We start from the raw sequence: 16,108 nt of genomic DNA, 5'->3' as shown, positions 1-16,108 counted from the left end.
AGAAAACATCTCTGTCCATGAGACGGCAGCTGCCCTACTTTTATAGAGTGATATTGCTTCATAAAACACCCCCTGAGCCTGGGTGAATATTTAAACTCCAATATCAGGCTTTTGCCATTTTTTTGTGGTTTATTCCATTTTGTACTTTTACACGAAACCTACTGGCAAATACTGCATGGCAACTGCGTCTAATGACCACTTTGGCTTCTGCCCTGGATTGCCCTGACTTCTCCCCGACTTTGTGCCTGTCTGAGTCCATGTTTGCCTTTGGTGTCATCAAACAATGAGTTCCACAGAGAAGGATTTGGCACGTCTGTGCCTGACTAATGTCATTCAGTTGGATCCTGACAGCTTTACTGAAAAGGCCTGCAAAAGCCAGTATCGGAGCTAAGTCCAAGTGAAAGCCTGCCAAATCCACAAAAACTTTGTTCAGGTCTTATCCCTCAGGATAACCAAGTAACAGTTAAACTAGATTAAAGCAACATATGTTCTGCAAAAACACCTTAACAGCAAATGGCAAGAAGGTTATATAAACCAAAGGAACGTTTACATTAGGACGCAGACTCAAGAAAAGCACAATAAGCCATTGTTAGTTACAAATCATCTTGAAAAGTACATGCCAGCCATGGAATCTAATAGCATGGAGGTACTATGGCCTCGTTCCCTGATACAATACCCACAGTATCTCCAAGTCAGGAACATTTGCCTTCAGCCTATTAATCTAGCCTGACAATTCAAAGAGCGACTTTCCAAACTGGTCCAAATAATTGTGTTCCTCTGGTAAACTACAATGGGACATTGAAGGAGGGAGGCTTTAGCTATAGCCCAAAATAAATCCTTTAACCCCAAAACATTGGAATTTCAATAGCCCTAGGCTGGGGGAACCAGAGCAGAGCTGGTTGGGGGTGGCCCCCAGGTCTTCCTACCCCCCTGACATCCACACAGACACAAGTGACAGCAATTGTATCACTGCATACCAAGCTCCTTGGGCTGAAAAAAGTAGGTGAAAAAATTGTCATGCAGAAATGCTTTCCTGTGACTTGCTACATATTCAGTTAAATCTGGTCACAGGCAATCCCCTGCATCCTTTTCCTTCCCAAATGGCTTTAGAAGGCAGGCGGCTGCAGTGATTTACTGTGACCTGTCCCCCACTGCATGGGAGATTCCTGCCCATCAGGGACCAGGACTGAAGCTGTCCTGTAGCATTAATAAATCAAGGTATTTACTTCATGCATGGACACTCCTGCTCTGCGACCCTGACAGAAGCTTGATATTCCCCTCCTGGAGCTTATATCTTACACAGCACATGGCACTAAGGTCAGTTCAGTGGAGACAGGCTGGGATCACCTCCTGTGACAGCAGTTGCTGCCTCTTCCACAGGACAGGCTGCACAGGCAGTGGAGGCAGCGGGAGCCAGGTCAGGGGCACCTGTCAGCTACTCCGTGAGTTTCCCTTTCTAGCCAACAGCAAGAGAATACTCTTTGTGAGAGCAAACCATCCACCCCACCTTAGACATTGCCCTGTGGAGGAGAAGGACCACGCCACCCTTGAGGTGAATGTCTCCCTCCAACGACTACAGAGAGGGAGACCATGATCAGGTCACTCCAGGATGTTAAAACTTGGGTGAAAGGAGACTGTGAGGCATAAGGAAATGCCAGAGAGCTCCAAAGGGAGTCCAGGCCCCTCTTTGGAGGGGGGAATGGCATGGACGCCTGGCAGGAAAGTCTTTACCCACATTGTTTGGTAGAGCAGAACATCAATAGGTGAATCAATGAGCACCAGTACAAGTACCATGCTGGGGAGGAGAAGGGTGAAAAGGTATGAAACGTGGCACGAAGACATATAAATGTTGCCAAGTGAGTTTATTGACCAAAACGTGTTTCAGGAGCTTAAGGAGACAAAACAAGCTGAAGGAAAGCTGTTGGGGAAGATCAGCCCACAAAAAGTCACATACAAGGCAGTTTGTCTTCCTGTGCTGGACTCCACTGCAGAGTTAGCATGAGGACCTGCTCATGAGGTTGAGAGTCCTGTTGCTCTTCCTGGTGAAAAGAGGAGAGAAGGATTAGACAAAGACTATATTTGGTGCTGAAGCCGTATTTCTCTTGTCACTAGCCCAAATGTTGGCTTAATGTTGACAGAAGGTAAAGAACAGTCTCAAAAGCCCAAATATTTACTTTCATTATTATCATTAAAGGAACGATGACAGGTTCTAAACATTTGATATAATTCAGCTAGTTTGGTGAAGTACTTCTCTCATGCTCTGATGAGCTTGCGGGACAAACTGCACGCTGGTGAAACTAAGCAAACTGTCTTTGAAGTTAAAAAAAAAAAAAAAAAAAAAAAAAGACACCACACCACCACACAACAGGAAGCCACACACAGATTGCCAGAAGTGAGCGCTTTGCATTTTCCATTAAAAAGCAAACACCCCACCTCCCTGCAGAAGTCATGGTGCACCAGAAATGTCCTCCACACACCCAGAAGCACTTAGTCAAAAATGCCTTACAAAAACAGGCCTACATTTGTAGCAGGTACAGGAATTAAATGCGGAGAGGAAGGGTTTTACTTCTGTACGTACAGGTATGCATTGCAGAAAGTGCATTTGTTGCTGTATGTTATGCCATCAGAGCCGCAGTGGGGCATGTATTCCATGGTGCAGATGGGAGAGATTTCTGTGAAGCCACGGCAAAAATCCTGCACACACAAAGAGGGCATGAGGCTCTGCCTGAGAGCAAACCATGTCCCCCCACCACGAGCAAGGACACCCCACTGAGAAATGAAACTGCCTGGAAAATTATGACAATAACCAACTCAGCTCCCTCCTGGTGGCAGATGTGACCTCATACTATTCCTACCCACGGCCACATCCCTTTCCCACACTGTTACAGAGCGATGGGATGGAGAGCAGCTGTTCTATGACCAATGTGAAATTCCCAAAGGCTGCATGCTGCTTCTCCGGTTTGTGACCCAGAGCAGGGCACAGCTCCCCATAGCTATAACAGATACTGGACCTTGCTCTTTGTCCCCATCTTTTCCCACTCACTCTTGTAACATCCTCTTCACAGCGTCCATTCTTTCTTTTGCCAAGATTGGTCCGATGCTCCCTGGAAGAATGAAGGAAAACGTTAGAGGCAACCTTTACTGTTAGAACCATGGTGTAAGAGCACAGCCTCATTTCTGCATAGCACACAGATTTTCAGAAATATTAGTTTAGCATTGGCTGCATAGCATTAGCAAGAGTGTGCCTTTACGGAGTGGGGATGTATCTTTTGGAATAATGGTCTCCCAGTCAATGAACACTCTTTGTGGAGTTCTGGGGGCAATGGGCCTTGCTAAATGCCCATCTCAAATGCCAACCATGGCAAACAGGACAACAGGGTTGAAAGAGGGGACCCATCCAGCACAGTGTTTCAGATAGACTCCATGTGCATTATTCAGCCCTCAAGGACATGGTCCAACCACAGCCACTGTGGGTTCCCCAAAGGAGAAGGGCAAGTACTTACAGGTTGTGGGAACACAGTGTGCACTCGCTGGCATAAGTGACACCGTTGGTAGCACAGACAGGATCGTAGATCATGGTGCAGGCCATCAGTTGTGTGCCATCATTCAGCGTGGAAGTTGGGTACTTGCTGCAGTCAAGCTGTGAAACAAAGACAGCAAATGCTCTGTGCCATGGTGCCCAGACACAAACCCCCGTTTATGCCTCTGCCTTTTAGGATCTGCCACAGGACAGATTATGGTTATTTATTAACTCATTCTTCATTGAAAGCTAGCAATTTCATTTCATAGCCTTATGCTGGAGAAGACTGAATCAAGGCTTGAAGGTGCACATCACTCATTCAGCTCTGTATTTATCATGATGCCCTTATACCTTGCTGAACCTACTGGGATATTGCAAAATGAAGCTCATAAATAATCAACAAATCAAAATGGCATGATTTATGCACTTCCTGCAAGAGAAGCTGAATGTGACCAAGGAGTGTTTCACGGCCCACAAGAATTGAGGGGAGATGTGCTGACAGGCCTTTTGTTGCAAGGGGCTGGCTCCGAGTGTTGAAATCTGCCAGAAGGACTGACAGCAGTTGAAAATGATTTACACCGGTTGAAGAACTGGCCTTGTGTTTCAGCAGTCCCAGTTTCTCCAGTGTGAGCTCTTCCTCGCTGATTTATGTATCTCACCCGGCCTGAGCACAGAGCGTACCCAGGAAACAAAGGAATGACATTTCATAGTCTGTTTGTATAGAAATGAAATATCTGACTCAGGATGTTGACTCTTTCAAACACATGATAATGAGATGGCTTTGTTTTTCTATTCCCCAGTGACTGTAAATAGTTTATAGCTGGCCAAATATATTTAATCCAGCATTTTTACAAAATTCATTGTTGGTATACACTGGATTATATTGTTTTTACAAACGCACAAAAAAAAAAAAGGAAAGAAGAGAAAAAAAAAAAAAACAGAGGAGTTTGAATCCTCTGGTACATTAGGTATGGGAATTCAAAAAGTAGGTAATTTTCTAATTTTTGCAGCACATCCTTTTGCAAAGCACAAGTATCTAGAAGGCACCAGGTAGCTGGGGTCACCTGCGTCCCCTTCCCATACTGCCAAAACAGGCTGCTAAGTTCCTGCGGCGGCTATGATAGACTGCTGTGGTAAAGCAAATTTTTCCTTGTAATGCTTTAAATCATTTATGCTACCTGTTTCATAAATCATTCCTCACCTGTTCTCTTCTCTTTCATTCCATGACCGACTGCAGGAAGTTCCTGCTGTCAGGGGGTGATGTTCACCCGCAGGAAAAAGGGCAGCAAGAGCTGCATGACCCAGTGGAGGCTACACCATGAAAACCAACCAGCACTTCTACAATTAGGCAACAAACACCACCTCAAGCTCTTATTTTTCTTTGGGTCTCACTTACCTGAGGAACTTCCTCTACACACCTTCCATCGTGCTTCTTGGCAACACTGGTTCCAAATTCACTGAAAAAAAAAAAAAAAAAAAAGAGAGAGAAAGTAGTTTTAAAAGCTCAGCAAGCAACTTTGGTGATCTCTGAGTGGGTGACCTGCAGGGCTTACATGTTGTGGGCACACAGTGCGCAGTCGTTGCTGTAGGTGACACCGTCAGAACCACAGACCTCCTGCAGGATGAAGGGGCAGGCTGCGATGGCTTCACCGCTTGGGGTCTCTCTCAGGTATGTGGAGCAATCAAGCTGGGGAGAAAAAGTAACAATGCTGGGCCAGCTGCTGGGAGCTGGGAATGTGCCTCAGCTACAGTCTGCCTGCTCTTGTCCTCCAGATTTTGAAAGCTTCTGCCAGAGGAAAATCAGGGTCTATTTTAAGTTTGGTCTTCCATTAGAAATGAATTATGTAATTGTAGTTGGGTTTGGTATTGCCTGCTAACAGAGGGAAGAAAGGAATAGTGGACCAAAAAGATCGTTTTCCTGGATTAGGAAGTGTATAAGATTCAAAACAAGCATTTGACCATAGGAACCTGATTTAAGGAGTTTGACATTAGGTCCAGCCTGACTTAACTAAACCTGAGGTTTTGTTTCAGAATTTTCAAAACAGCAACAATAAACTGTTCACCAGCTCCTGTTGCAAAAATCTTTACATCTGGTTCAAGTATTTGAGGATAAATAGGCAAATATCTATTGATGGCTGTGGAAGTCAGTCTACACTAGCTAAACATCTGACACTTCACAGTCATTTTGCATATTTTCCCCAGTGTAGTCTCTCTTATTACCCATATTTCCTACACAGTCCAAGAGCAAATTATAGCAAAGACAGCACTGTAACATCATGTCTTTACTATAGAAAATATATCTCATTCCCTGGGGATGCATGAAGTTATTTTCAGTGTTTTAGAGCTGCTCTGCATAAGCAGAATAAATGTGCTGAGATGTTATCAGCACATATTGTTACTGTGCATGTTTATACAGCTATTTCTGTATGCATACCTGGAAGCAGATTTTTCTTGGCTGACCACAGCATGAGGATTTTTTAGCCTGTCTACTGCAATGGAAATCCTAGCACTGAATGAAAACACAGACATCTAGCACAGCTTTCTGTCCTCTCCTACTGTGCTAAAATGGGCTGCATGGTTCTTGGGCTGCCTTTGGTAGTTTCTGTTCAGAGAAATTTTGTTTCCCAAGCCCTAGCCTACTTCCCTCCTGTGCAGCCCAAACGTACAGCCTCTTGGCTGCAGCTGCTGCAAGTGGATAGGGAGCACTGCAGCACCAGCACAAGGCACAAGCACCCCCCGGCTCCTCCTGGAGACTGGGGAGCGCAGGAGAAAGCACTCGTTTTACATCTATTTACACTTACTGCAACGCTCTTCTCCTTGCATCTTCCATCGTGGCTCTTCCTAACGTCAGTCCCGTATTGTCTGAAAGGAAGAGGCCAGCGTTAGCTTGCTCACCAGCTGAACCCTGTGACACCCAGCAGTCACAGAGCAGATCAAAATCTTAACCAGCGCATGTTAGAGGCGGCATCTGACAGCTTAATTAACCAGCTTCTACCTGTCATTACCAAACCTAATCCTAAGCAGTAACAGACCATTAAGGTCTACTCATAGCAGTCCCATCCACTTTTTCCTCTGCCCAAATCCCACAGCACTCACAGGGTGCTCAGGCTGGTGGCTGGCTCCCCCACAGCTCCCTGAGGAGCACATCAGGAAAGGAAATGGAGGTGACAGAGCTTCAGGAGTTTGAAAAAGGAACAGAAAGAGACACACAGACTTGCCAGTATCAAAAGGGAAGCCACCTGGAGTACTAACCATGGCTAGTCACTCCAAAAGTAAGTCCTATCTGCAGTACTTACACGTTATGGGCACAGATGCCACAGTCGTTGTCATAAGTAAATCCGTCTGTGCCGCAGACTGGGAGCAGGATCCGTGGGCAGCGCACCATACGTTTACCACCATTAAATGTTCTTGCTGGGTACTGACTGCAGTCGATCTGCAAAAAGCAGAAGTGTTGGCCCTGGGGAAACCTTTGTTCTCCAAGACAAACCCTAGCATCATCTCATGCTTGTCTCCATATCTTTTATACTGGGATGCTGGAACAACACTTCTGCTGTACTTCAGTTCTCTCAGAACCAGCATGAGTCAGTTCTGCATGAATCCTCTCATTCCCAGAAGGAACTACACAGCACTGTATAGTCTGCAAGATGCCAAATCACTAGGGCAAGTAGCTCAGTCAGTCCCAAATGCCATCCAACTCCACTTCTGACCCAAGGAGTTTACATTTTGACTGAAAATGTTTGCAAGATATGCCAGAAAAGAAAAGGAAAAAAAAAAGTATCTTTTTCATTCCGCACTATCGAAACAAACAAAGGCAAACAAAATAGTAAAGCAAGTTGGACTTTGCTGGTGATGAATCTGGAGGTCATCTTCAAAGGAAGCTCTAAACCCCCCACTGACCACGTTTCATTTTGTTTGCATATTGTACATATGTTGGCATGTCCTAGATGCCAGGTCTGGGACTTATTGTCTCAGTCCAGAATTTCAGGTGTGTTCCATAGTCTAGAATACATCCTCAGCCCAAAGGTTGGTGTAGGTACAAATTTACATAATGTAAACTCTGTGTCTAGCTCTCATATGCCAGGGTTGTGCAAGCAAGGAGGACCCAAAGGACACATGCACCAGGATGGATTGGAATATGTAGGCATCCTTACACAGGGGGGACTGACAAGACTTAAAGGACTTGTAAAGAGAACCAGGCTTCAAGTATGCTCACTTTCAGAGTAGATGTAGCCTCAGGAAATATTTCAGTAGGTAGAGACAAGGGGAGAAATATGCCTTGTATTGTATACTCACCTCAGGAGCCTCCTGCTTGCATTTTCCATTGTGCTTCTTGCTGACATGGGTCCTCTGCTCTCTGGAAGAGGGAGACAATCGAGTTGAGTAAGTAAATGCTTAAACTCTTAGTCCCACTCACATGCAAAATGAACCAGACATAGCTTAAAGCAGGTACCTAAAAAAACAGGGCTTCAGCCTCTCTACAAGGTTGTATCAAGATAGCTGCATTACTCTGCACATTAACAAGCTCCTCACGTCTTCTCATAACATCTAATTTAAAGCAATATTCTAAACTATTCCTTCCTCTGCTCAGTCACTGCCCAGCCTACAGACTAATCCAAGGAGCCATGTTCTGACTCCTGCAGGTTTCCTCTCATGAGCACGAAGAGGGGGTCACAGAAGGAAACTCACTATGAACCCCCAAATAATCAGTTTTTTAAACACACTTTAAGACATAGGCATAAGCAGCAATGTAGAAGGGAGGTTCCCAGGACTGTGAAGCACTGCTGGCTACTTTGAAAGAGTGGGGTATGTATGGCACTTACACGTTGTGGGCGCAGATCCCGCACTCGTTATCATAGGTGAAGCCATCTGTGCCACAAACTGGATTCAGGATCCTGGGACAGGCTATTAATTTTCTGCCATCTTCAGCAACTGTTGATGGGTATTTACTGCAGTCAATCTGCCAAAATAAGGAGAGTTAGCCCCGGTGGAGCCCTAGGAATGTGAGAAAAGTCAATGCAAAACCTTTTCATTTGGTATCCCACCTGAATGGGAAAAAAAAAAAAAAAAAAAAAAAAAACAACCAACCAAACAAAAAAAACACACAGCCATTGTAGTTTCTGTGACAGAACAAAGCCACCAAAATACTTAAATTAAACTGTATCAGAAATAGGCTGAATATCATCCTAATTCTTTAGGAGCTGGGAAAAAGGACCTATCTTGGAGAATGAATTCTTCAGGCAGAGGAACATATATAAAATTGTAGGATCCCTTCTCATCAACAAAATGGTTGTGAAAACATTTTTCACTCGCAAGAAATCCAACTAATTTTGTTTTGGTTTGTGTTAGTTTTCTCTCCAGTTCTCCAGCACCATGATTACTTATTAATTCTAATTCCCTGTAGTTAAGCATGGGATTTGAAGAGCTAAAGAATGGCTATCTGTCAGTTGGAGAATGAACTTTCTGCATCTCCAGATTTTTGTGCTGAAATATATAAGCTTTTCTTCCTGAGGCACTGGGCTCTTGGCCCTGTATAAATACAAAATGAGCTATACCCTATAAATATGTACGCTCATTGCTCTTATGAATCTCACTATGTCTGTGAAAGCAACCAGGATGGGAATTTGAATGCTTGTTGCAAAGGGTGGAAATGCAAAGGGAGGAATCTTCAGAGAGAAAGCTGCCAACCTGTACAGCACAATGCCAGGAAAATCTTGGACCTCCTTTTTTGTCCCTTTGGTGTGGAATGTATGGAATGACCCTCTCTTTGGGGCAGGGAAGATGCAAAAAATACCCTCACTGGACAGAAAGCCAGAGGATGGACCATGACCCTTGCAAGTCCTGTCATATCATCCTCTTGCAGTTTCCTAGAAAAATCACTGCGATTTTCTCTGTTAAACAGCCCTAAGAGAGAGATTTTGATTTCTATTGCACTTACTGAGACAACATCCAGCTTGCATTCTCCATCATGCATTTTGGTAATGTTGGTGTGATGTTCTCTGGAAGAAAGAGGTTCTTTGGTTAGGGAGCCTTGAGAATAACTTTTCCTATCTCCCTCTAGCCACTGGAACAAGAAAGGCCCCACCCGCCATGTAGGGCACAGCACCTGGCTGAGTTGTCTGGATGCACCCTACAGATAGTAACAACCACTTACTGAGCAGAAAATGCACGGTATTTCCATATTACATGGTATTAGGAGCAACAGTTTGATCCGTTCATGGTTCTGCTCTGTCTCTTTTGTGATCCCCCTCACGAGCACAGAGAGAGAATGGGGAAGAAAACTGAAGTTGGCTGGAGAATTACAAGTAGCCAAAAACTGAAGTTGGCTGGAGAATTACAAGTAGCCAGCTTCAAAGAGACCCACCGAGACACCTGCCTTAAGAAATCCTGGTGTTTTACAGAAGTGTTTCCAAGAGCCTTAGCTACTACTAATTATCCAGAAGGATGTTCTGCAGAAAAGACTTACGCGTTATAGGCACAAATCCCACATTCGTTGTCATAAGTGAAGCTATCTGAGCCACAGACTGGTTTCAGAATCCTTGGGCAGGCTACCAGAACACTACCACCTCTTACAGTTCGCTGGAATTTGCTGCAATCGATCTGTAAAAATAGTAGGAATAGAGAAAAAAAATAAAGAAAGAATTAAATAAAATTAAGTCTTCATGGACAACAGCAGAGCAAGACATTGTCTTACTGTTATGCCTACCGTAACGTGCTCTGGCCTGCACTCTCCATCATAGTCCTTCTCTATATTTGTCCTGTGCTCCCTAGAAGAAAGTAGACCTGTGTCAGGAATCGTGCAGAGCAGTCATCACCTCCCTGCTGGCAGTGTCAACACCTTGGTGCTAACTCACATGTTCCTCTGCACAGCCCACCTTTGGGGGACGGAGCTGCCACCCTTACCCCAATTCCATACCTTGCTGCTTCTGTGGGGTTTCCAGAAAATCTCACCTGTTGTGGAGGCAGATCCCACACTCGTTGCTGTACGTGGAGCCATCGGTGCCGCAGACTGGCTGCAGGTTCCTTGGGCAGGCCATCCAGAGGGTCCCATCCTTGCCGATGCCGCTGGAATACTGGCTGCAATCAACCTGGGAAAGCAGCACAACATCGGCCCCAAGGTCAGCTCCTGCCCAGAAAGGACAAGCCACACAGCCTCCCACCTCCCGCAGCAGTGCCCGCAGCTCCAGCCGGGAGGAAACCCAGAGGTATCATTTTGAATCTGCTCAGGCTGTCAGGAGCAGGGAAACTTCTCTACAGAAGTTTTTGATTACGCCTTCCTGCTGGGGGCCGGGGGAGGCACGACATAGAGGAAGGATAGCTGTGGGAGAGACAGTGCCTAATGAAGGCATCTGATAATTGGGAGCCTGGCCGTACTCCAGAGTCCCTCAGCTCAAATCTGATCGTTTCCAATCATGCTACAGTCTCTGGTGAGTTACAGGAGTCTCATAACTGTGTGGGAAGAACCTGCAGACAAATCCATCACACAGACCCTGCTGTTTTCCTCAACCCAATATAGGGATAGAAAAGAACACAATACTGTGGGTCTTAATGTATAGAAAAAATATCAGAATCATGGTCTTTGATGCGTTCAAGCATATCATCTTAAGACAGCTTTCCCCTTGAGGAGGTAATATACTGCCCTTTGACTCGGAGTAACTCAATTATATTTAAGAGTTATTATAATAAGATTGTATAATTACTTCTTGCTTTCTTCATTTTACTTAATGAACTGAAAATAGTATAAATGGGGGGGTGTTTTACTTTCTCATGATTTGGCAATATCATTCAATCATGCACTGGCAAATATTATTTGAACAGCCAGGATTTCATTAGATTTAATCCACTTGCTCATCAGGTAATTATATACTGTTTCTATTTTACCAGAAGCTCAGAATAGAACAGAATAAATGGAAAAATCTGTAACTCACCTCAATTCCAAAGGTAGTATCTAAAAGAAAAGCAGAGAGAGAAAACAAATATATATATATATATTGATGTGCAGAGATGACATGCAAATCTTCCTACAAAACAATTAAATTCAGTGACTTGTTGATTGGTTTATTGGGTTTAAGAAAATGCAGTTTTACATTATGTTAGTAAGTGCTCATAAGATGAATTAAAAGTTACTAAATAAAGTTTCATTCCACTTTTGATGGCAGATAGAATGGGGGAGACCATATGTATTAATCAGTTCCTAAGACATTACAGGGAAGCGATATAGGCATTTTCAATTCTGCACTCTGAGTTTAACCTCTTCTAAAAGACTTTGTATTTGATTTCGAGAAGCTCAGATGCGCATTTAAGATGGCTGTCGATCACTGGCACTATCCATCCCAAGACACAAACTTCTCAGTTACTGGGAACAGCACAGAAAAGTTTACAGAGCGATTCTAGCCATTAAAGTTAGCACTTATGTTGCTCACATGGACATGGATGCCATTGCAAACAGCCTCGCTTTGCCCTTATACCCAGCAGTTCCACATGCAAGCTCCTGCCCTGCACTAAGACTGCTGCCTCAGCAATTTCCCCCTATAAACCAAGATGAAAGCAGTTATCTGCATGAGGTTTGTTGAAACCTGGTTCTTTCAGTTTAATTCTTTGCTACACTCTCAGGAAGAATATTCCTTCATGGAATAAGGCTCTCCTGCACATTACAAGACCCCAATACTTTTGCTGATCACCCGGCCGCTGGTTCAGCTAAAGCAACCTATGCAATTGGATGGGAAACACTCACCTAAGAAGCAGCAGAGGGCTAGAGCCGCTCTCACAAAGAGCCCGGTGGTCTTCATGGCAGACGGCAGCTGTGCCACTACAGCCCGCTCACTCTCAGTGTGGGAGAGGAAGGGCACAGCTAGGAGTGGGAATATATAGCGAACTGTCATGTCAAATGGTCCCACCTTATGATGTAACACCCAATCTGTCATCAACACGGGAAACCAAAATGTATTTACCCAGCTCTGGATTTCTAGCTAATGATTGACGCAGGCACGTATGCCAGGAAGGGGCCTTTTGTGTGGCTTGAGGGGAGCCAGCAAGTGGAGAGCGTACCAGGGCCCCTCTGCTCCCGGATCTGCCCCAGCACGTTGCAGGCTCTCATTTGCCCTACAACGGAATAAATGCAATTAGATTTTTCTCCTCTGCTGTAGTTTTCAACCAAGCTCCTAGCTGGTAGACAAAACCCTCGTTATTTCACCTTGGGGCATGATTTTGCACCTTCACCACTACATTTCACATCAGTTTGAGCCTGGGCACTTGCAGCCCAGAAGGTTACCCCATTCCCTCTGGAAGAAATCCTGTTCTTCTGCCTTTAAAAAAACAAACTCAGAAGAGATCTGCTCCATGTACCAACTTTCTCTGTATTAAGGCAAGGAACAAAACCATGACGTTTGGTCCCCAAATCCATCTTTTTGGCAGTTCACTGATAACTCCTGTCGTACCCTCTGTTCGCACACTACCACCTCCCCTGTTGCCCGTTCCTGACCCACCTCGCCAAGCCTAAATGACACCATCCCACAGGGCAACAGGTCAAACACTTTGCTGTCTGGATAGACTAGATCTACTGTACTTCCTTTATCTAGGAAGTCAGCTAACTTTGTAAAGATTGATATTAGCTCATACATGATTACCTTCCGGCACATTCATAGTGTACATTAATCATTCCTTTACACTTCATGTCTTTAGTTTTCTTCAAGCTTCAGCTGAAGGTTTGCCCAGCATTAAAGTAACGCAGCTTAGATCAGTCCTGAACATGTTTTTCTCCTTTCTTTAAGCAGATTTTTGTCAATTCTATACATTAGTCTCAAAACAAGTCTCCTCAGTTGGGATCCTAGATTCTCCAAGTTTCTAAGTTTTAATCTTTCATATTCTGTACTCAGTAGTAAAAATCCTTATTTGCAAATCTATTTTTGGCATGATTTAAACAGAGTGAGCTCAGGTTGAATCATCCGAGTATTGTTTTTCTAAGAGGAGGACATCAACACCCTTCTCACATGAAAAGCAAATCCACAATGACATGATTTGGGGGATTACTTAATCAAAAATTCTGTTTGCTCCTCATATCCAGAAGCTCTGCTAACATTAGTAGTTTGCAGTGTGCGTCTACAAAGTTAAAGTCTCCCCAGATACCAACATTTCCAGCTATGTCGATGCCTAGTGATGTTACAGAGGTCTCTATTCACATATCTTGCTTTTGTTACTTCCCCGAAATTCAGCCTAGATATCTCTTGCCCTGTCCCTTATCTCAACAACACCAAGTGTCAAGGACTCCAGAGCTTTGGACCAACACAGCTCTCAAGTATAAGGACCTCTATTCACCCTGATCACAATATCTTTCTCAGTGCTTATTGAAGCCAAGTCTATCATCAATTAATGCTGCCTGTCAGAGGAAAATGCAACTTGACAACTTAACTGCCAGATTCCGTAAAAGCTGTCACGGTCAAGCAAATCCCTGCCAATGTCCACAAAGATGACACCTGAACCTTATTGGCGAGGAGACATTATTTGCAAACCAAATCTGCAGTTAAAATAGATTGACTCAGCATGTTCTGTCAAGATCACAGAAATTGTCTTCTAGCTAAGTTATTAAATTCAGGGAATGTTTGCAATAGGAGATGGATTAAAGGGGCAAATAAAAAACACCTGTCAGTGATCTAGAGGAGGAACTGGGATCTAGAAAACAACACCACAGCCATAGCCCATGTCTGCCACCCCCCACCTCAGCTGCAACACAGTGCTTGTTCACCCACATGGGCCAAGAAAGAATGTGACCCCTTTGAGGCTAGAAGACAATGAAGCCAACCCACCTGTTTTTCAGAAATATATGCAGATTTTTTTTCTGTTTCCTATCTACAAACCAAGAGTGCAGATATCAATACACCTGTGCTAACACTGAAGTATTTCTTTTAGGACCTTCAGCATCAAGGGAAAGTCTGAATTTTCATGCGTTTGCTGTTGTGTTGTTTTTTTTTTAAACTTGCAACAAGTTGCATCTACATCTTACTATTTTGAGTGACACACTCAAGTGGAGTTGCTCATACCTTCATTTTGAGGAAAGTTTTGGAGAGCTCTTCCAGCTCCCTGTCTTGTTCTGCAGTCCTGGCTGGATGGCTGGCCAGCAGGAGAACCCCTGCAGCAGACTGGAGCAGGGCAGCTCCCAGGGCCTGGACAAGAGCTCCATGTACCAGGGAGACTTTTGCACGACAGGAGGCGTATGCCAATGGGTGCTAAATAGGAACCTTAAAGAGAGGAGAGGCCCATTCACCAGTCCTTGAGACAAAGCAGGTGGACCATGGAGCACAGCCTGTGATAATCAAGGGAGATAAGGCTGAAACCCATACACAGCAGTTGCTTGGAGGGTACAGCATCAGGGGGACACCCAGGCAGTCAGAAGAGATGGCTCTGCAACAGAGGGCCCTCCTGGAGATTGGCATGAGGCTCATGCAGAGGCCCTGCCACCGTGCACAGGCCCTGCTGCTGTGGTGGCCATGAGAGGTGGCGGGCAGCACTGCCAGGCTCCAAAAGGACAGGCCACAGGGGATTGGTAAACAGCACAGGAGTACAAGGTCTGCGAAGGATTCTGCCAGAGTCAACAGTCCTCAGTATAAAGCCAGAGCAGCATTTGCATATCCCTGCAGGTTATGTAAGTACCTGACACCTTCCATGCAAAAAAAAGCAAGTGGCTCAAGGCCCCTGCAGGGAGCAATTGAGCTCAAAACCCCAGCAACGTTTGGGAGAACTCGAGGAAACGCTGTGTGAGAAGGCAGGAGACTCGTGAACAGCCTAGAGCTGCCAATTTGTAGTGCCAGTCCTGCCAAGCTTCAGGAAATGCTGTGAACCACATGGGGGCCATGCCCATTGGCAGTAAGACACCCTCAATAACGTGCAATTTACAGCAAAATGAAGATGTCCCAGAGTATTAGTACCTTTCCAGGTTCATCGAGAGCTCTTTGGTCTCATTACAGCATTAGAGGGCAACACCAAGGGTAACCAAGAGCAAAATAAAAGGAGAGAGTAATATATTCATAACACCTCTTGAGGTTTTTGCCTCCTTCTCCCCAGGACCCCCATGGAAATAACACCTGGCATCACTCATGTGGAGTCCCACCTGGAGCTCTGCTGCATATGGTGCTACTGGGGTCCGTAAGTCCTTGGACTGATCTGCAAAGGGAGGCTGAATGACAAGAAGGAGGGCTGCTGAAAGCAAGAAAGAGTTGCCATTGCTACCTCTGGTAGGCTCACTAACAACAGCAAAGGCAGAATTAGCAAGTCACTGCTGTGGGCCTTCTTAGCAGTTTTGTAATCTGATTAATAAACCCTTATTGCCAGCTATGATTCCTGTGAATGATCATTTCTGCTGGTAGCAGGAGAAATTCAGAAGGTGCTCAAGCCCTGGCAGAAGAGGCTAGTAGGGCACCCTCCTCATCAGTTCATTGGTTTTGGAACACAATTAATGCAGGTTTTATGGGTGATTATTTCAAAATCTGAATGCTTGAAATCACTACAAGTTATAATAGCGCTTTCAAGTGCACTGATTTTCATCTGCAAGAATTTATTTTAAACCTCAAACTGTGTACTGCTTTTAAAAAAATATCA

At 44.7% G+C, this 16,108-nt stretch overlaps 1 protein-coding gene across 1 annotated transcript; it reads right to left on the bottom strand.

Moving 5' to 3' along the window:
• Window positions 1–1,993: 1,993 nt before the first annotated feature.
• Window positions 1,994–12,306, bottom strand: LOC311214507 (ovoinhibitor-like; the record flags this gene model as incomplete). The annotated part of the gene is made up of 16 exons (XM_084295106.1): window positions 1,994–2,039; window positions 2,579–2,694; window positions 3,044–3,104; window positions 3,504–3,640; window positions 4,917–4,977; window positions 5,074–5,207; window positions 6,322–6,382; window positions 6,817–6,953; window positions 7,814–7,874; window positions 8,341–8,477; window positions 9,456–9,516; window positions 9,984–10,117; window positions 10,224–10,284; window positions 10,469–10,605; window positions 11,446–11,465; window positions 12,252–12,306. 16 exons carry the CDS (start codon window positions 12,304–12,306, stop codon window positions 1,994–1,996), a joined length of 1,419 nt encoding a protein of 472 aa, XP_084151232.1.
• Window positions 12,307–16,108: the final 3,802 nt, after the last annotated feature.

The sequence above is a fragment of the Netta rufina genome (assembly GCF_964035555.1).
Source record: "Netta rufina genome assembly, chromosome: 14".
NCBI classification, from domain to species: Eukaryota; Metazoa; Chordata; class Aves; order Anseriformes; family Anatidae; genus Netta; species Netta rufina.
This window is presented reverse-complemented; position numbering and strand designations above follow the sequence as displayed.